This window comes from Colias philodice, chromosome 11, assembly GCF_061535455.1.
Source record: "Colias philodice isolate Cphi_HAF_F1 chromosome 11, ilColPhil1 Martin Lab GWU primary, whole genome shotgun sequence".
Lineage (NCBI taxonomy): Eukaryota > Metazoa > Arthropoda > Insecta > Lepidoptera > Pieridae > Colias > Colias philodice.
The window spans coordinates 1,471,231-1,491,293 of NC_143096.1; the positions used below are offsets into that span (position 1 = coordinate 1,471,231).

At 33.7% G+C, this 20,063-nt stretch overlaps 2 protein-coding genes and 1 long non-coding RNA gene across 3 annotated transcripts; 1 reads left to right on the forward strand and 2 right to left on the reverse strand.

The window, feature by feature from the left end:
- The first annotated feature begins 1,852 nt into the window (after positions 1 to 1,852).
- Positions 1,853 to 2,617, forward strand: LOC149484346 (ubiquitin-like protein 4A). The gene is made up of 2 exons (XM_089700344.1): positions 1,853 to 2,020; positions 2,091 to 2,617. Exons 1-2 carry the CDS (start codon positions 1,973 to 1,975, stop codon positions 2,493 to 2,495), a joined length of 453 nt encoding a protein of 150 aa, XP_089556470.1. The 5' UTR covers positions 1,853 to 1,972; the 3' UTR covers positions 2,496 to 2,617.
- Positions 2,618 to 5,018: 2,401 nt separating this feature from the next.
- Positions 5,019 to 15,043, reverse strand: LOC149484347 (uncharacterized). The gene is made up of 10 exons (XM_089700475.1): positions 14,895 to 15,043; positions 14,487 to 14,701; positions 14,135 to 14,284; positions 13,356 to 13,444; positions 12,180 to 13,274; positions 11,621 to 11,910; positions 7,921 to 8,058; positions 7,123 to 7,210; positions 6,759 to 6,851; positions 5,019 to 5,756 (listed from the first exon to the last, which is right to left on the reverse strand). The coding sequence occupies exons 1-10, from the start codon at positions 15,027 to 15,029 to the stop codon at positions 5,650 to 5,652; spliced, it is 2,400 nt and encodes a 799-aa protein (XP_089556601.1). The 5' UTR covers positions 15,030 to 15,043; the 3' UTR covers positions 5,019 to 5,649.
- A 3,425-nt stretch (positions 15,044 to 18,468) lies between these two features.
- Positions 18,469 to 19,853, reverse strand: LOC149484348 (uncharacterized). The gene is made up of 2 exons (XR_016316252.1): positions 19,556 to 19,853; positions 18,469 to 19,066 (listed from the first exon to the last, which is right to left on the reverse strand). It is a non-coding gene; the product is annotated as an uncharacterized LOC149484348 (long non-coding RNA).
- Positions 19,854 to 20,063: the final 210 nt, after the last annotated feature.

The window sequence follows — 20,063 nt, forward strand, 5'->3', positions numbered from 1 at the left end:
AATATATCAAAGTGTAAAATTTATGAAACTAGGTAACCAAATTAAATTCCTCGCTATTTCTTATACGTATGGTGTTAATTATATTATTTTCTTTTTTTCTAGCACAATTTCCATTTCAATAAAAAATTAATAACTAATTAAATTCATTCATTCATTCATTACTATTCATTATCCTCTAATAATCCTATACATAGTAGTTTTGTAAGTACCTCAATTATGCATCATGCAAATATCTTTAAAGATTTGACTGGATTTGACTGTCCATTGATAAAAATTGTATAAGTCATCCGATACAAAGCATTAACGAAATACAAATTAAATAACTGTTTGTATACCTTCCACATTTTCATCGAAATAATAAACAGTATCTGAATCTAACTCCGTGATTATTTCTGCTTTTATTTTATGATCTATGTTCTTCTTTTGAGATGTTGAGTGTATTTCAGTTTTATAATTCATATTGTTAAAAAAGATTAAAATTTAAGATTGTGTCCTTTATCTCCTTGGTAATTAATTTTATTTATTCGAGATCTTCAGAAGAAATCAATTAATATGACAGTATTTTTTTTTATTTTTATTCGATGTCAAAAATATGGTTTCGAAATGGTTTCGAAATTTTATCAAAAGAGTTCAAGTATTCTTTATCTAAAATTTTCATGACATTGTTACTTATTATTTTTCGCGTTAGCACGCGTTAGGTACATAGTTTCGAGACGTTTTTTCCTACAAGAACATAATATTTAAAATGCTGTGATTAAATGTTTGCGTCTAAATTGAAAATCTTCTACAAGAATCCTAAACAGCCTAGGGGCCGTTCATAAAATACGTCACACTAAAATTAACTTTTTTTGACCCCCTCCCCCCTGGTTGTCACGCTGTGTCACACTTTCTGTGACCCCCCCTGGAAATATATCGTCACAAAAACTAAGACCCCTCCCCCCCCTAAACATGATAAATTTTGATTGATAATTCACAAATTTTATCAAGTTACAATTTATTGTATATACATTCAAATATCTGTATATTTACGAATACGAAATAAATGACTTCTGTCATCACAAAATTGAAATTAAAAAGCTGAGAGAACGAATACTCAGTAAAAATTTTTAATGAACGGCGAACGTCACGCTGCCGTAGACCCCCTGTCACCCCTTGTCACATCTTGTCACACTCTCGAAAACCCCTCCCCCCCTTGTATGTGAACGTATTTTATTTTATGAATGGCCCCCTATACCTAGTAGACTAGCTTCTTCTATGATAGTTATGAATATTTTACCGCTTGTCTGACATCGTTCCTACAAAATAAAGACAAAGACGGAATAAACGTACATATTATGTACATTTATTCCCTCTTTGTTTGAAACGTGTTTGAAACAATCTTACTCAAAAACTACTGAACCGATATGAAAAATTCTTTCACCAGCAGCTAAAAATAAAGGAAAAATTCGAAACCAATATAGAAATTCTATCTAATATATCGATATATTATACAAGAAAATAAATCAAATAATCATTTTGGAGGGTACTGGCACGTCTTATTCACCCTAGAAGTTTGTCTAGCCCCGAACTTGCTCACACTGGAATAAAAACGGGTTCATCAGTATTCCTGTAGTACAAATAAAATTATATTTTTGTATAAAAATTTTATCAGCAATGAGCAAATAGAGTACGGTACGGCCGTGCCGCTTAATTTTGCTCGATTTGGCCTTATTAGTTTTTACTAGAAAATGCAGTAGATTTTTTAACAATAAAAACTTTATTGGACACAAAGGCATGACTTCGTGCATGCGTCAAAAAATATAAAAAAAAAGTTGTCAATGTCATTAATGACATATGTCAACTGTCAATTTATTGTCAGGTCGCTAGGTCTGAAAATATCGATTATTGAAAATAAATATAAAGTACTTGTGAACATATTTTCTGGTTCGAGAACATTAATCCAAATTTAAAACAAGTTAAAAAAACTAGAAACATGAAACTTACCGTTAAGAAACTTCAGGGAGAAGAGTTCAACATTGAGGTAAATATTATTTTATTCATTCCTTTCAAGAGTCAATTATTTACAATCATAAAAACAATGTATTTTATAGGTTGAACCCGACACAAAAATACTAGAAATAAAGAAACATATTGCTATTAAGTATAAAATATCCGTTACATTACAAAAGTTGTTGTATATGGGAAGAGCCTTGATAGATGACCATACTATCAGTTCGTATCCTGCCATAAAAGATGGTACGAAGTTGCACCTCATCATACGAAAGCCTGAAACTCTATTGGAAGGTTCTATAAAATACTTCAAAGAGAAAGGAATGTCTGATGCAGAAGCTAAAAATACTGCTCTACGGCTTGTTCGTGTTGTCAAAGAGAAGTTCTTTAGAATGTCTTGGGATGATGTTGAAAGGCTAGCTTGGGATTGTATTATGTATGAAACAGGGCAAAGTCGACCACCAAGCGATGCAGAAATGGAGTGTGATGATGGCATTGGCTTGTAAATGTATATTAATTGATTTCAGTTATTTAGAAAATATTCCATCTTTCTTACTATACCATAATTCAATAATATCTTGATGTAATTTTGTGTAAATTATTTGGAAATAAATGTCTTAATACAAAATTATTTTGTTTTATTTTTTATCCATTTCACAATTAAACAATTTAGTGAGTTATAGTGGTGCTGATAACAGCAACTGAATTAATAATAATTCACAGATCAATAAAAGAGTATAATTGATCTGTATATTAAATGTAAAAATAGTATTTCAAGAAAAACTTGTCCTATGACTGTGTATAATAAAAATAAGGCAAATCTTAATCCTTCTGCTTTGATATCCTTTTGCTGTGTGAGCAAAATTGGTTATTGCAATTGGTATCATTGTCATCTAAAACATTCATAACTCACTATGTCATTTTATCTAAAAAGAACTAGGTATTCCATGACACAGCAAGCAGGCCAAGCACCAGGCTCATCTATACTAATATTATAAAGCTGAAGAGTTTGTTTGTTTGTTTAAACACGCAAATCTCAAGAACTACTGGTCCGATTTGAAAAATTCTTTCAGTGTATAGCTAGCCATAGCTAGATAGCCCATTTATCGAGGAAGGCTATAAGTTATATATCATTACACTAAGACCAACAGGAGCGGAGCCACGCGGGTGAAACCGCAAAGTGCAGCTAGTTTCTTTAATATTTTTCTACATCTAAGTTCTAACAATCAGGATATCAAATAAAACAATTCTGTAAAGTTTCCTTTTTTTATTGATATAATAACTACTATATTTTATACAATTCAATGGCAAGTCCAGTTAACTCCATAGTGACTTACAATATAAATTAATTCAATATAAATGCAATATCATTTTAAATCCATAGTGAATATTTGAGTTATTTTTAAAATTAATAATTAGGACATAAAATCATTTCATGAATCAAATTAATTTTCAGGAATTTAATTAATTCAGTTTTTAATTCCATGTTCTGTGTTAAGTAATACTTATTTTCCTGACGCCAATTTTACAAATCAACTTTGAGTATGTACTTAATTAGAAGGGTTTAGAATTAATCTTCAAGATAAAATTATTAAACATACTACAATGACTACATAAAACTGTTGAAACACATGCATCCATCATATCATACTTAAATTAAAATTATGAACATTATACAATAGATATCACACATTTGATTTGTAGATTATGCATTATAATAGATGATCGTCGAGAACTTAAAATAACCTATATACAAAAGACCAGAAACTATTGCTGTATTGAAAGCAATAAATCAACTATTTAACACAAATAACCAGTATCAAAACACACAACCATTTTTTCCTATGCGAAACATTCATAGAACATACTGTATTTATAATTTGTGTATTTCCCCCTCAGATATATAGTGCAAGGACATGGTTTACAATCTTATACTAAACACTCAGATATGTTTAAGAACAGCTTAATTTATTGTGCATCCGTTTTCCTTTATGGTAACTACACATTATTTAAGAGGTTATATGTATATAGTGTTAATATTATTTTATGTTACGATCAGAGACCGAAAACAATCATTTAACGAAAAAATAGTTCACAATGTGTTGTGAAATGCACAGAACGGTCCTGGCATTTCTTCAATTGCCAATACGCGTTGTGAGCGTTTTCATTAGAGACACAAAAATTCCGCGTTGGACGCTTTTATTGTGGCCTCAACGGTTGTGATATATTTTTTGCGTTTTGTCTTTGAGCGTAAGATATATAAAATAATCAGTATAATTTATAACTTTTATAAGTACCTATACTTTGAGAACGCCTAAAAAAATTCAGAACATTTAGGCATAGACAATAGCGGATTGTCTATGTCTATATGCCCTGAATTTACAATTAAACCGTAACAGTTTAGTAATATTGACTTGAATATGAATTTTATAAAACGTGACACAATGTATAGTTACCATATTATGTTGTAAACCTTATCTATAAGACACAAGCAGTGCTCTCTAACATGGCAGTAACACTATATAATAAATAACATTGTAATGTCGTCTATATAAAATTTTGACACCGATACTTTAAACATTTCGTTGTTTATAAAAATTACTGGTAAATTTATAAATTTTAAGTTTTTTTATTATTATTGTAGTGAAACTTCTTTATCGGGGTTGGAAAAAAAATTTTGTGTAACATTTTTTCGTTACGCGTGACATTTTTCTTATCCTTTTCTTATCCCTACCACGCGTGATTCGACTTATTTCTGCATATTATAGTAAATTATTTTTTTGAAAAAGAAGTTTCACTTCTTACGTGTGTACACTAGTACACGCACATATTTTTTTTATTTTAAAATGATACAAGTAATTATATAACTCACTACATTCACAACCTACTAAATACCCAAGAAATATGCGTTATTATCAAGAGTTTAAAAATATCACATAAATAATAAACCCTTGACAACTAAACAGACTGACTAGTCATTCTAAAAAGTATAACAAGTGAATATAGTATGTCATCAGTTTTTACAATGACACTTTCAAGTTACAACATACAATACATACATACAATACAATGTGTAATTGCAATACATATTGTATGTATTTATTTATTGTATTTCTTGCTTTATATCAATTGTGATATCGACCAATGAAAATCGGTCGATATATACAGCTTACGAAAAGCGAGTCAAATACTTTTTTTATTAAATTTCATTCGCAAGTGCTCGTTGGATTGGAAAGACATAAGAAATAAATTTATCGCACCGTCTCATGCAATTGCGCCAAAATAGTCATTTTATCACTGTAAAATATGGAGCTATAAAAACATATCTGGCTCCTTTTAAACACATGCAAATTTAGAATCGCGATAACATACCTAATCATAATTAGCTAATACACTTTTGAAGTGAAAACTTCTTTAGCAGCGTTGGGTATAAAATCTTAAACTCGCGTCAGGACACGTGACCTGATCGAAAAAGCGTAAGACGGATGGATATCAAACATGCTCAACGTTAATAATCAAGTTTTCACTTCTGCCGGCACTCCCCCAGTGCAACCCGTCTTTTTTATTCAATAAATGGTTGTGCTACAAATCGCGATTATATTTTGTCCTTGTCACACTATATCATCTGAGCAGGACGGCTATAGCACAGAGAGTATACAATCAGTTGTAGTCACTGTCTTCTTCCGATTCCGACTCAGAGCTGTCCGGGTGGTTTTTCGTTATTTCTACGCAGTTGTCTACGTCTGTCAGTTTTTTGAGTGATTTTCCTGAAAAATAAAATAATAGTTAAAAAAACTATAAAACACGCTTTTTATAGGAAACCGAACTAAAAAATAGAAAATTTTATCAAATTAGTGTATTGTCATCGGTCCTCAATAAATCTAGAGATAAACTACGATAACATGGCGCGCCCCTCCAAATTACTGTTTCAATGTGTGTAGTGACATCCTTATGAAGGAGTTTGTATGTAGTTGTACGTATTCGTCTTTAGTACTTTACGTCCAGATTTGTTGGTCAACTAATCATAAGTTGCCGAGCGCCCAAGACAACGCACGTGTCGTTTTCATAGAATACGTCAGTGCAGCGCCATTACTAATAATAATGAGCGATTAGAGCGTGACTAGTCGAGCAACAAATCCGTGGATTTGTTTTTGTTTGACGGCCGTCTCATTACGCACACATGCGTTGTGAATCTTGGTGGTGCATTGTAAATACTTTCACAAATACTTTCAAACGTTTTGAATTTTGGAGGGGCGCGCCATGTTATCGTAGTTTATCTCTACAAAGTTTGAACGAAATCTGGCCGTTTAAAGTGGGTCAAAATCGCGCCAAAAGAAGTCGGTTACAAACAAACAAACAGGTGAAGCTAATATAAAGCGTGTAAAAAAAAGATTTTTAAAGAAATTTACAATTTTCATGTGAATTATCTGCAAATACTTCAAATTATACGAGGTTAAATTGCTTTTTCATCTTTTATTTTTGAATACTTAGCTTGCTTATGAGTCAAATTTATTTGATGGTATTGTTTGCTTAGCTAGAAAAAGACATTTTTAAACTTTATAATAACGAAATAAATAAATCTTATATATAAAAATGAATAGCAAAATGTGTTGGTAAGCGCATAACTCGAGAACGGCTGAACCGATTTCGATAATTCTTTTTTTATTATATTCCTTGAAGTACGAGGATGGTTCTTATGTAGAGAAAACGTAAATATTATGTACCACGGGCGAAGCCGGGGCGGACCGCTACTATAATATAATATTTACCAGTAAGTGTAGTGAGTAGCCTATTGTCATGGGGCGGCATATTTACTGCGCCAAGTTTCTTCGCCAACTCGCGAGCACGCTCCGCACCAGGTACTATTAAAAAATATATTATGTTACATAAAAGATAGACAACGTTCATATTTTCTTTCTTTTTAATAATATAATAATAACTTTTTTATATAGGAGTAACGAGATATTATTAAAAGAAATATCGTTGTTATTCGGGTAAAAATCATGTTATCATTAAAATAAATTTCTCAATGCTTAAAGCTATATAATGCTAGGAGGAGTATTCGATTTTTTTTTTTACTTTTCTCAGAAGAAAAGATATAAGTACTAACATAAAAAAATATAAGTAACATACCTCTGGATCCCTCTTGGCTCGAATCTTCAGTCATGGCAACCCTTTCTGTTCGGTACACACCACTAACAAGGTCCCAAACGAATAAACACTGAAATATTCAATCATTAATGAAGAGATGCTAGTACAAAAGCTGCAAATCAGTTTGATATAAAGTAAAGAAAAAAATGTACTACATAATACTTATTTTTTTAAAAAAGATTTAATTTCTACATAAATTTATGAATGTAAATTACTGTAGTAGGTAGTAGGTTCCCATCTCTATGATTGCTATATTTACCTGAAGCCAGGCGAGGAAAGGTAGATAAATGTAGCTTATTTTCCTTACATGTTAAGGTGCAAGTGAGGTATATAATATAATATATTGATGGTTTTAACTTACTACATGTAACTAATATGAGAAAGTAAAAATTAAAAATAAATTAGTTGTTAATTAATTATGTAATTACTATTAATAGCAGGCTTATGATGGCAGAGGTTCTTTTTATAAGTTCATGATATTGAAATCAGCTTATAAAAAATTGTTTCATCTGAATAACAGATGATGGTATACTTATCTAATGTCGGATCTTAGACTATAATCCATACTAATATTATAAATGCGAAAGTAACTCTGTCTGTCTGTCTGTTACTCAATTACGCCTGAACTACTGAACCAATTTGCATGAAATTTGGTATAGATATATTTTGATACCCGAGAAAGGACATAGGATAGGTTTTATCCCGGAAATCCTACGGGAACGGGTTTTTCTCTGAAAACGCGGGCGAAGCCGCGGGCGGAAATCTAATTCCATATCTCACCTCGGCCGCGTACTGCCGGCGGTGCTGCACGCACCCGCACGCCACGTCCTTGCACGCTTCACAGCTCCCCTCCCCCACCTCGCTCTCACCCCCCTCGCGCTCCTTTTCATCGCTGGCCCATAGCCACATTGCGCATAGCTGTATGGGAATTCAATTTGATATTTTTGGTTTTATGGCATTCAAATGCTTTATTAATATATGTATAAATAAATTTATAAAGAATGGAAAAAATTCGATCACGAAGCGGGACTCGAACCCACATCCTTTCAAGCCAATCCGGGGCGGACGCCTGACCAACTCAGCCAGAGGTGTATGGCAATTTGATTTCTAGAAGTTTTAGAATAAAAACTCTCAATATTTGACTAAAATTAATGTTAAAACTATCATAGGTAATAATATTTGGAATTAATTGCGGAAATATTAATAAAATGAAAGTTTTTTTTTAATTATTAACTCAGGCCCCGGAATCACAGACACAATAGAAAATCTATTGTGTTGTGGACTGATCGGGCCGTTTGGGGCTCAATGGGTTATTTTAAGAATGTCGAGAAATACAGGGTGATTGGAAGGTGGGTGCAAAGCTTTAAGGCGAAGCTAGTAGAGACAATTTAGAACCTTTTAAGCCATGGTTGTCTTAGACGAAGTCTGACTGTTTTTTTTTAAATAATTTTTATGTCTTTTTTACAAAAAATAGCAGTTATTTTACATTTTTCGGCTATTATGGCCAAATTAAATGATAATTAAGTTGTTATTTATTTTATTTTATTAAAAGAATGTGTGGGCAATCCCGCAAAACAAGATTTGAACCTCTGTATCATAAGGATTTTTTTTTTAAACGTTTGAACTTTATGAAAAAATAAAAAAAAATCAAGAATATCATTTTCTGACCTCATTTAAAAAAACCGGGTGATTGCTTGCTTCGATCAAACCTTTTCGAAAACATACTTAGTTATTCATCTTTATTTTAAGGTATCATTTACTTGGATATCTAAATAATTATTGAAATTAAGACCTACAAACCAATTTAAGGGAGAAAATTTAATGTTTTTGAAAAAATCGATTAATACAACTACTTGTGTTTGAAATGATTTTAAAAATTATTGTGCACGTGCGAGACCTAAATTATGGTGATTTTTCTAACAAAGGACGCAGCGCGTCGTGCGATAAGGTCATTTCCAGGTAGTTCGGTGTCCAGTTCAATAGAAAAACCGGGTAAGCGCCTTAGTTTTTACAGCAAAATGGATTAAGTTACTAAGGTAATTAAGTCGTTTTTGGACAGGCCCTTTCTGTGTCGAATGGGGGCGAGGAGTATAATGGAGCCGGCCGGTACATCTTTTATTATTTAGTAACATAACTACTGTTCTAGTGAGTTGACGTTACCGTGTATTGTTGATTGCGTTAGTTTGATCCTTTTTGGTTAGCAGTGTCCAGTCGTAGCCTTAGCCCTAGCTTTGCGCTCCTGCACGAGTTTTTTTTAACTATCGTATTTCAAATTGTGTTGAGTTGACATTTAGTGCGCTCCTATTGTTATTATTAATTTACCGTGTCCAGTCGTAGCCTTAGTCCTAGCTTTGCACTCCTGCACGAGTTTTTTTTAACTATCGTATTTCAAATTGTGTTGAGTTGACATTTAGTGCGCTCCTATTGTTATTATTAATTTACCGTGTCCAGTCGTAGCCTTAGTCCTAGCTTTGCGCTCCTGCACGTGTTGTTTTTGAACTATCGTAAAATTGTGTTGACATCTAGTGCGCTCTTTCATTGTTAAGAGACTATGGCTACTTTTTCCAATCAAGAATATGCAGACATTGTCTTTATGTATGGCAGAGCTGACGGCAATGGAAATTTAGCGCGACGGATGTATCAAGAGCGATATCCCAATCGCAGGGTCCCGAATGTCCGCGTATTTTACAACACCTTTCGACGACTTGCTGAAGTTGGGATACACCGCGTGGAATCTGGGGTCAATCCAGGCAGACACTCACCTGGTGTCGAAGAAGACATTTTGGCTGCATTTGTAGCGGATCCTACCACAAGTACCAGAACAGTAGCTCGAAATTTGAACATTTCACAATGGAAGGTATGGCACACCATGCACCAAAATGGCAAATATCCGTTCCATGGCACGGGTGTGCAGGGTCTAGAAGAGCAAGATCCCCAAAGAAGGATTCAGTTCTGCCGTTACCTTCTTAGTGGAGACATTGAAGATGGGTGGTTTTTAAAATCAATTTTATGGACGGATGAAAGCAAATTTAGTAGAGAGGGCGTAACAAATTTCCACAATCTCCACGAATGGGCTGACAAGGACAATAATCCACACTGGAAAAAGCAAATCACATTCCAGAGGAAGTTTTCAGTCAATGTGTGGGCAGGAGTAATTGGCAGGACGTTGATTGGGCCTCACTTCTTACCCGAAAATTTAAATGGCGATAATTATTTACATTTTCTTCAAAATGATTTACCGAGGCTGATACAGGAATCTGGTGCCCCGATATTTGAAACAGATCGCGAAATCATATTCAGCAAGACGGCTGTCCAGCTCACTGGACATTAAATGTAAGGGAACATTTAAATAACAGCTTTCCCGATAGCTGGATCGGCAGGGATGGACCAATCCCTTGGCCCGCTCGGTCACCAGATTTGACCCCTTTAGACTTTTTCGTGTGGGCTCGAGCCATGGAACTGGTGTACACTGAAGTTGAAATAAACACAAGAGAAGAATTAAAAGAGAGAATTAATTCAGCATTTGAAACAATGAAGGAGCAAATGATGTTGAAAGTAACAACAACAGAAGTGAGAAAACGGGCCCGCACTTGTATAAGAAATAACGGCCAACATTTTGAACACCAACAATAAATAATTCTGTTGAAAATTTGGTTATAATTAATTTGCCCAAAAATTCGAATTTTCTCCCTTAAATTGAATTGAAGGTCTTAATTTCAATAATTATTTAGGTATCTAAGTAAATGATACATTAAAATAAAGAGGAACAACTAAGTATGTTTTCGAAAAGGTTTGAACGAAGCAAGCAATCACCCGTTTTTTTTAAATGAGGTCAGAAAATGATATTCTTGTTTTTTTTTTATTTTTTCATAAAGTTCAAACGTTTTAAAAAAAAATCCTTATGATACAGAGGTTCAAATCTTGTTTTGCGGGATTGCCCACACATTCTTTTAATAAAATAAAATAAATAACAACTTAATTATCATTTAATTTGGCCATAATAGCCGAAAAATGTAAAATAACTGCTATTTTTTGTAAAAAAGACATAAAAATTATTTAAAAAAAAACAGTCAGACTTCGTCTAAGACAACCATGGCTTAAAAGGTTCTAAATTGTCTCTACTAGCTTCGCCTTAAAGCTTTGCACCCACCTTCCAATCACCCTGTATAATATGTACGTAAATATTATTATGCGAATAAGAAAGGAGAAAGGTAAAAATTATTTTTCTCTCATTACGCTTACATTAATTTATAACACAGTGATGAAATATATTTGATTCAAGTTTAGTAAAAAACAGAGCAAATTAAACGTTACTTATGTACAAAAAAATGTCAACATAATATTGTTTTAATTATACCAATAGTTTTTTCAAATCGCACAGCAATAAATAATAATAATATACGGGCATTTCTCCGCAACTCGACGTCAAGCGCCTATTTTGCGTGAATCGCATAGCAACACAACATTTCTAAATACTCACCCCAGACAAGCAACCACTCGACTGGCAAACGTCAATCACATGGCAACCCCAGTCGAAACAGTACACAAATTTCTTGCCATTTATCTTGCACAATCTGCCACACACTTCGTTGCATAGCAATTCAGTGTCCAATGATCTCTGTTGTGTTCTAACAGTGAGGGGGGGTAAGGAAGGGGGGGAATTGGCTCTGAGTCTGTCCCAAGCGCCTGAACCGATCGCTTGGAGCGGGGCGTAGCCTGCACCGTTACCGGCGAGGGGCAAAGCCACGTGGTAACCCGATATACAGTCATCTGAAATTTTGTATGAAACTTTTCTTACAGGTCACACTATTTTTCATCGTGTGTGGGTTATATTTTTCAACTTTTTATGGTAATGTTATCATAATTTATGGTATCACTACTAAGATGTCGTTATATTTCGAAATTGTTGTACTTAAATATCAATTGCTGTTCTGTATAGCTGATATTCCATACATAATATAAGCAAAATAATAAGCATTTCTTAAAAAATGAAACATAATTATACCAGCAAAACTGGATTTGGTACAGAAATAACTTACCCTCAGAATCCGTTATAATAGACGTTATTTCATCATCACTTTCAACAAAGTACCTTGTGAAGAATTTACTGCACTTCGAATTCTCCGAATGCACTAAATACGGATCTTGGGCACTGACCGGACAATCCGATAGGGTTTTTGAGGTATTATCGTGTACAGACACGGTTTTTAGAGAGCCATCGTCCAACATTTCCATCACCCTGTATTCCGATTCACTATTTCTATCCGATTCGAGTGACGAAAGCCCAGGATTTTTTAAATCCGAACTTGTGGTCGGTGACGGTGGTCTACTTATTTGATTATGCGCCCTTAAAACAACGCTTTCAACTGACGGAGATTTGGGCGTTCGCGGGCTTTTACTCGTCGATCCAGTAAAATATTTCCTATTACTTCTTAAAACTCTAAACGGTATAATATTTTCATTATTATCTTCTGAGAATTCATATTTCTTATCTGCTAGTCGTCGTTTTCTGAACATGCTTAGTTTTTCACACTTTGTCTCAGCTTCTTCGACGAATTCGTACGCTTTTTCTGCAATTACTCTGTGTGATTCATTAAATCTAGACATACTTTCTGCCGGTCGTCTCCTTGGCGACCTTAGAGGTGGGCTTATAAGAGTTCTAATAGATGGGGACGGGCCTTCCCATTCTTCCATTAAATTATGCGAAATCGAGGATGCCTGAATGCACAATTCCTGTCCCATCATATCAGGCATATGTATTGGACGGGAAATTTGATTAGGGTCCATTTCCAAGTCAGAGAAATCAGCTAGAATGTTCTGAACAACATTATTCTGATATTTCGGCGACTGGAAGGGAGCCGAGAAGTCCGATGCTGGCGTACTTGGATTCATATCTACCGAGCTCACTTCTTCCTTATCTATTAAGAATTTGTTATCTTCAATATCATTTCTATCTTGATCTGGCTTAACAAAATCTATTTCGAGTATGTGTATAAAATCCGTATAAATAATAATTTGATTTGAATATGCTAGTTGTACAACTGGTTCATACATGCTACTGTCTGATGTGCAAAAGAATTTCGTGTGAATAGCGAAATTGTGTTCTAAACAACGCTTTCCCCAATTGAGATCATCTGTGAATAACATAATAAGCCATATAAGGACAAAAACCTTGAAAATAGTTCATTTTGTTGTGAAGAAAATGAATACAATACCTTCTTCTCTTGAAATAGCTGAACATTTTCTACAACCTAAACGAGGTACTCCAATAACACTGAGGTAGGATCTCTCCGAACATGAATCCCTAAAAACATTTAAAAGTTCATAAAAAATACTCAACTTTTAAAATTTAAAGGATCACATTCTATTGAATATTTGAATGCATGCAAATAATTAAAGTGGCCTGAAAGTTATGCATGAAATTTGTATTGCAAAAAAAATTGGCAATGAACCAAGAATGTAATAAATAATTAATGTTGATCTTGAGGATGTTTGTATTTGAAGCAAATTTGTCACATTGCATAACCTATTGTAATGAACTATAAAATCTTAAAATAATAACTTTTATTACATTATATTATTATAAATAATTTCGCAACTAGGCTTTGTGTATTAACCTCTTGGTAGTAAAAATACCATTTATTCATGTTGTTCAAGTTGATTGCTTTTATTCATAATAGAAATGAACAATGAAATATTCTGATGGAGTATGTTTAAAAAGTTGATGACAAAAAATATGTAGTATCTTAACAATGCAAACAGTAAGCGTCCTAGTACTTTTCTCTCAAATTGAAATAACATTGACTTAATTTTAAATTTCTATTTTCGAAAAATTAATACATTGATAAATAAGCAATCAGGAAAATACAAAAAATTCCTATCAAAATTTTAATAGTTTAACAAATAAAATTTAATGTTCAACATAATATGTAGTGTACAAATAATGTGATCAAACACAATACAAGATCACAAATTAAATTAACAGATAACTTACGCAATGCCATAAACAACCAGAACACCAGGGTTGTGCTTCCACTGTGCCATAGATATTGTGATCTTACTGTCCACACCCTCATCTCCAAATAGTGGCACACTGTGAACTGGCTTCACCACATTACCTGGTATCCATGATAGGAAATGCAATCTGTGGAATAATAATATATATTTATAAGCTAGGATTAGAAGAGTGGTAGTAAAGGAAACACTAACGCCTACATTATACATATTTTTAAAGGTCATGGATAATGTATTTTTAGAATGAATTGTGGTTTTTATTATGAATACAAAAACTTAGCTGTTGATTAAGATGCTGTATTATTTCTATAAAAACAAAATTCAATACTCACGTGAATTTAGAGCTTTCCCTAAAGTAAGCTTGATGATTACTACTAAATGTAAAACTAAGAAGGAATTGCCCACACTGTGAGAATCCCATGAAAATATGTTGACGTAAATACTGAATAGGAACAATATCCATAAGGCAAAATCGCAGCCGAGGTGGGATTTTATCGAAGACCTTTCGTCCTCTTTCATTTGGCTGTCTAGATGTACTTCCAAAAATCTGAAATAAATTTAATGCAATAACCTGTTCTATACTTGTAAAACTCATAACAATAAGGTTATTTGGCACATTCACGACAAAAATAAAAGGATAACACTGCTATTTTAACAGAAAAACTCTAAATAAAATTAATTAATATGAAAACAAAAACTCGAACAAATGTTTGTTTGAAAAAACTGAAATGTTAACTTACCTCCCTATTAAAAAGCTTATGAATTATATTACTTCTACTATTTGAGATGTTCATTTGAGTACTGAAATTTCGTTTATCACAATCATTTTTTCTAAAAGATTTAAAATTCTCTTCCTCTGATGAGCTAGAATCCATTTTCGTTTGTTTGACTGCTGTTTTGACATTAGACAAAGACATCTAGCACAACAAATAAGTGCAGCCACTATCAATAAATTAAAATAGTTAGCAGTTTGCCAGAGAAAAAATGTGTAGCGTGTTTTTTTTTCTAAATATCCACAGTAAATATCCATTGTAAATATTTAAATAAATAGAACTAAAGCTTTGATTTTAACAGATATTCTAATTTAATTTTCGGACAATAAAAGGCATAGAGTAAGTTCTTTTTTCATGAAATCGGACAAGCAATTAAATATATTATACAGGGTGTACCAAAAAGTAGTGATGAACGGAAGCTGAGAGGTAGAGGACCTAGAGGGCTATCCGAATCACCCCCATGTATGTTATGCGATTTTTCGTATTTTCGGAGTTATTACGTTTTTTTCAATTTTTCACCTATCGCCGAGTACGATGATATTTTCACTCATGCTGACGTCAATGATTGCGGAAGATGCTTGATTTTTTTTTGTGTGCTAAGCTGAAAGATAGGCCAATTTAATATGGTAACATTTACTATCGTTAGATCTTTGAATGGAATAAAAAAAAGAATTAAATGGCAAGAAAGATAAAATTACCCAGTATGTTCACCACTTCAAGGGCCCGTAAAAAAATAAAATCACATAAAAAAAGTATTCCGTTTAACTTTTAAAAACTTGCTCTATCTATCAGATAGCTACCCTAAAAATTTCATTTAATTATTGAGAAGGCTTCAATCGAAAAATTTAAATCTAAATGTGGTAAGTGAAAAAATTGAATTAACATGATGATCATTAAAACCAATAAATAGGTGTTTAATTACCAGAAATTTTTAAAATAACCCCGCTGTTGCTCAATGCAAGTGCGACATCACCGTAAAAAGTTGTCTTTTAAATGTCTGAATACCCTTTTATCATTTTTAATGGTTTCTTCTGCTACTATGAATTTCCGGGTTATTTCGTCCAAATTGTGGCAGTCTCTCGTCTTTGTAGTATCCCCACGGAAAAAAATCAATAGGGTTTAGGTCGAGGGACCGTGGAGGCCAGGCTTTAAGGCAGGCGTCACCGGCGCATGCGCAGGCTGCAACGACCAATCCATCTTTCAGGGTATCTTTGCCCTTTAGCCTGGCCTGCACGGTCCCCGGACATAAACCCTCATCATCATCATCATCATTACCAGCCTTTGTTGGTCCACTGCTGGACGAAGGCCTCTTCCAATGCACGCCACTGAGCCCGGTCAACGGCCCTCTGCCGCCAATTGTGGCCAGCAACCCTGCGGAAGTCGTCACTCCACCGTGTAGCAGGGCGTCCTACGCTACGTTTGCCGAGCCGCGGTCTCCACTCTAAGACATGTGTGCCCCAGCGGTTGTCCGTTCTGCGGCACATATGACCGGCCCACTGCCACTTCAGCTTGCTAATTCGTTGAGCTATGTCGGTGACTTTCGTTCTCTGGCGAATAACTTCGTTCCGGACTTGGTCCCTTAGAGAAATACCAAGCATAGCTCTCTCCATAGCTCGCTGAGCGACTTTAAGCTGGTGGACCAGTCGTACTGTCAGTGTCCACGTCTCGGCTCCGTAGGTCATAACTGGTAGGACGCACTGATTAAATACTTTCGTCTTAAGGCATTGTGGAAGTGACGACGCAAAGACTCGACGAAGTTTCCCAAATGCTGCCCAACCCAGCTGTATCCTCCTGTTGATCTCTCTCTCGAAATTGTTTTTGCCTAATTGATTTAACTTGATTGACATAAACCCTATTGATTTTTTTCCGTGGGGATACTACAAAGACGAGAGACTGCCACAATTTGGACGAAATAACCCGGAAATTCATAGTAGCAGAAGAAACCATTAAAAATGATAAAAGGGTATTCAGACATTTAAAAGACAACTTTTTACGGTGATGTCGCACTTGCATTGAGCAACAGCGGGGTTATTTTAAAAATTTCTGGTAATTAAACACCTATTTATTGGTTTTAATGATCATCATGTTAATTCAATTTTTGCACTTACCACATTTAGATTTAAATTTTTCGATTGAAGCCTTCTCAATAATTAAATGAAATTTTCAGGGTAGCTATCTGATAGATAGAGCAAGTTTTTAAAAGTCAAACGGAAAACTTTTTTTATGTGATTTTATTTTTTTACGGGCCCTTGAAGTGGTGAACATACTGGGTAATTTTATCTTTCTTGCCATTTAATTCTTTTTTTTATTCCATTCAAAGATCTAACGTTAGTAAATGTTACTTTACTGAATTGGCCTATCTTTCAGCTTAGCACACAAAAAAAAATCAACAATCTTCCGCAATCATTGACGTCAGCATGAGTGAAAATATCATCGTACTCGGCGATAGGTGAAAAATTGAAAAAAAACGTCATAACTCCGAAAATACGAAAAATCGCATAACATACATGGGGGTGATTCGGATAGCCCTCTAGGTCCTCTACCTCTCAGCTTCCGTTCATCACTACTTTTTGGTACACCCTGTATGTATAAACTTTAAACTTTCGATGTCAGGCACCGCGCCTCAGCTTACCATCAGGCGAGATCGTGGTCAAGCGCTTCCCTATCATATATTAAAAAAAATATACATACAAGGTTTAAATGCCGCTCACTCACATTCCGAGTACGAATATGCGAAATTGCGAACCATGTGAACACAGCATGTGAAAGTGCCTTGTTACGGTCTATGTTTTGCTTGTAAACACCTTGTAAAAAACCTTAGAAAAAACCATGGAACTATATATACTACGTATGGAACCCACACTCCCTAAGAAAAAGTAAAGTCAAAAAATTTGACCTTGAATCTTATCGTTTCCCCTCCGTCTCTTTCTAGTTACGGTGAGTCATAATATATATAGTATGTCTATATTTCCGTGGGGTGAGTATAAATGTAAAAAATTCAGGATATTAAGGAAAAAAATAACGGATACATCAATTTTATTCGTATTAAAATTTTACTATAATACTAGATTTTGCCCGCGACTTCGTCCTCGTTGAAGTCATAAAACATAAAATCCCATTTATCCCGTGGGGATTTCGGAATAGCCTTTCTAAGTGCACCTTTAGGATACTCTAGATATACAGAGTGTGCCAAATTTCATGTCTTTAGGTCCAGTGATTTTAGGCTGTGCGTTGTCTGTCAGTCACTAAGTAACGGGAGAGTTTTATATTTATTGATTGATTGATGGTTGATGATTTACGGCGGAAATAAATTACGTAATTGCATTTATTATTCTAATATAGTTACTGTAGAATTTTTGCAAATAGATGTTCAAGTATTTAACATTGGAAAATTGTAATGTTCCTTTCAGCGTTTTTTCATGTTTGCGTCTTCCGTCTTGCATCTTCAGAACACAGGACCGCTATAAATTGACAACATTTTGCTGTATAATTTGGCGTTACGTCCAGTCATTTGAGGAATTAATGAAGTAAAATATCAATGTGTTTTTATAATATTTATTTATCATTACAATGCCAACTGCCTTTACAAATTTGCAAATTATAAGATAATAACAATAAAAAGTAACGAAATCGGTTCACTGAAAATATTTTTATCATTCCATACCCTTAAGTATTTAAATAGTTTTAAGAGTACTTGAAATATGAGATCGTGGTCTAGCGCTTCCCTATCATACAATAAAAAACAAAATATAATATATTCAGGGTGTAATCGTTAAGTGTGCACAGGTGATTATTCCGTAACTATTGCAGGTATCAAAAAACTTTAAACTGATATCGATATGATACTGATATGATACTTTACCTAATGAGTAAAATAACAATAATAACTTTTTTTAAATATAACAAGAAATATCTAAAAATGTAACTTTAAACCCTCCCATACATTTTATTTCCCGTAACGTATATATTACGTTCCCACTGCTGGGACATGGCCTCCTATGAGGTTACAGCCACATCCACCACACTGGCCAAGTGCGGGTTTAAAATGAATGTTGAATATCTTCACTTTTTCAAAACAGGATATTTTTAATTCTACTATATTTAGCCATGTATTACGTTCCGCTAGATTGGACGGAAACCTGTAAAGAGAAAAGAAGATTATTTGCAAAATATAAAAAAAAAATGTCATTTAGATACAGATAACACAAAATTTGTGCTGTTGTCTTGTGCTTCTATTTCAGTAGGTACCATATATGTATGTACTTTGAGTTTTTGATTTTACAATATATCATTATATAAAAGTAGTAAACAACGTTTTTATACCATTAACTTTCACGCCAATTGAACTAACTCAAGTGGAGAAAGACTTCTCCTCATATAAAATACCATACCGAAATATATGTACACAATTTTATAAAGTATGGACACCCTAGTCTAATATTTATTACAATCATGAAACATTTAATAATAAGCAAATAACGATGTTAAATGGAAAAAACCTAATCAAAATTAACATTATAATCACAACTTCGATCTATTATTCCAGATTTAACAACAATTAAAGTAGAAATATTACTAAACTACAATTTTACATGAAGCGTAGTTTATGCATGGTTTTTTGTACTTACGAATGAAATATAATATCACATCCTGGATGCCATTCACTTTTGCAACCGCGCACAATATATTTACAACCATTTCTATTAATTTTGGCTCAGAATAATTCCAAAATACAAGAACAAACTCACGAAATGAACATAAACATCCGCCATTTTGCAGTAAACATTATTTGACACCTAGAATTGGGGCTGCCGCGCAACGATTTTCATAACATAATTCAAAATATGGGAAAAAAATTATGAGCGTGTTCGATAAGCAGTCCATTTTAAAAGTTGTAAACCTTTGTTATTTCAATGGAAAAGCAAACCTGCATAAATCTCGTTTAAATTTCATTTTTTTAGCGGATTTTATTAATGATTTATGTCATATAGACTATTATTACTGACAGTCGATTTTTTAATGCACGTCAATAGGGGAAAAATTTACAATCACGCTGGCTACCCTATGGGGTAAACAGGGGTTACTTGCGGTCATTCTATCAGTTTTTTATTTATTCTTAGGAGTTTGGGTTCCAGT

Excerpts from the sequence above, each read along its gene's own strand:
- LOC149484347 (XM_089700475.1), bottom strand. The coding sequence starts at position 15,029 with ATGGATTCTAGCTCATCAGAGGAAGAGAATTTTAAATCTTTTAGAAAA. Across the intron at positions 6,852-7,122 it reads GAGCCAAGAGGGATCCAGAG|TACCTGGTGCGGAGCGTGCT; the intron begins GTATGTTACTTA and ends ATTTTTTAATAG. Across the intron at positions 5,757-6,758 it reads GCTACTCACTACACTTACTG|GAAAATCACTCAAAAAACTG; the intron begins GTAAATATTATA and ends TTTATTTTTCAG.
- LOC149484346 (XM_089700344.1), top strand. The coding sequence starts at position 1,973 with ATGAAACTTACCGTTAAGAAACTTCAGGGAGAAGAGTTCAACATTGAG. Across the intron at positions 2,021-2,090 it reads GAGAAGAGTTCAACATTGAG|GTTGAACCCGACACAAAAAT; the intron begins GTAAATATTATT and ends TGTATTTTATAG.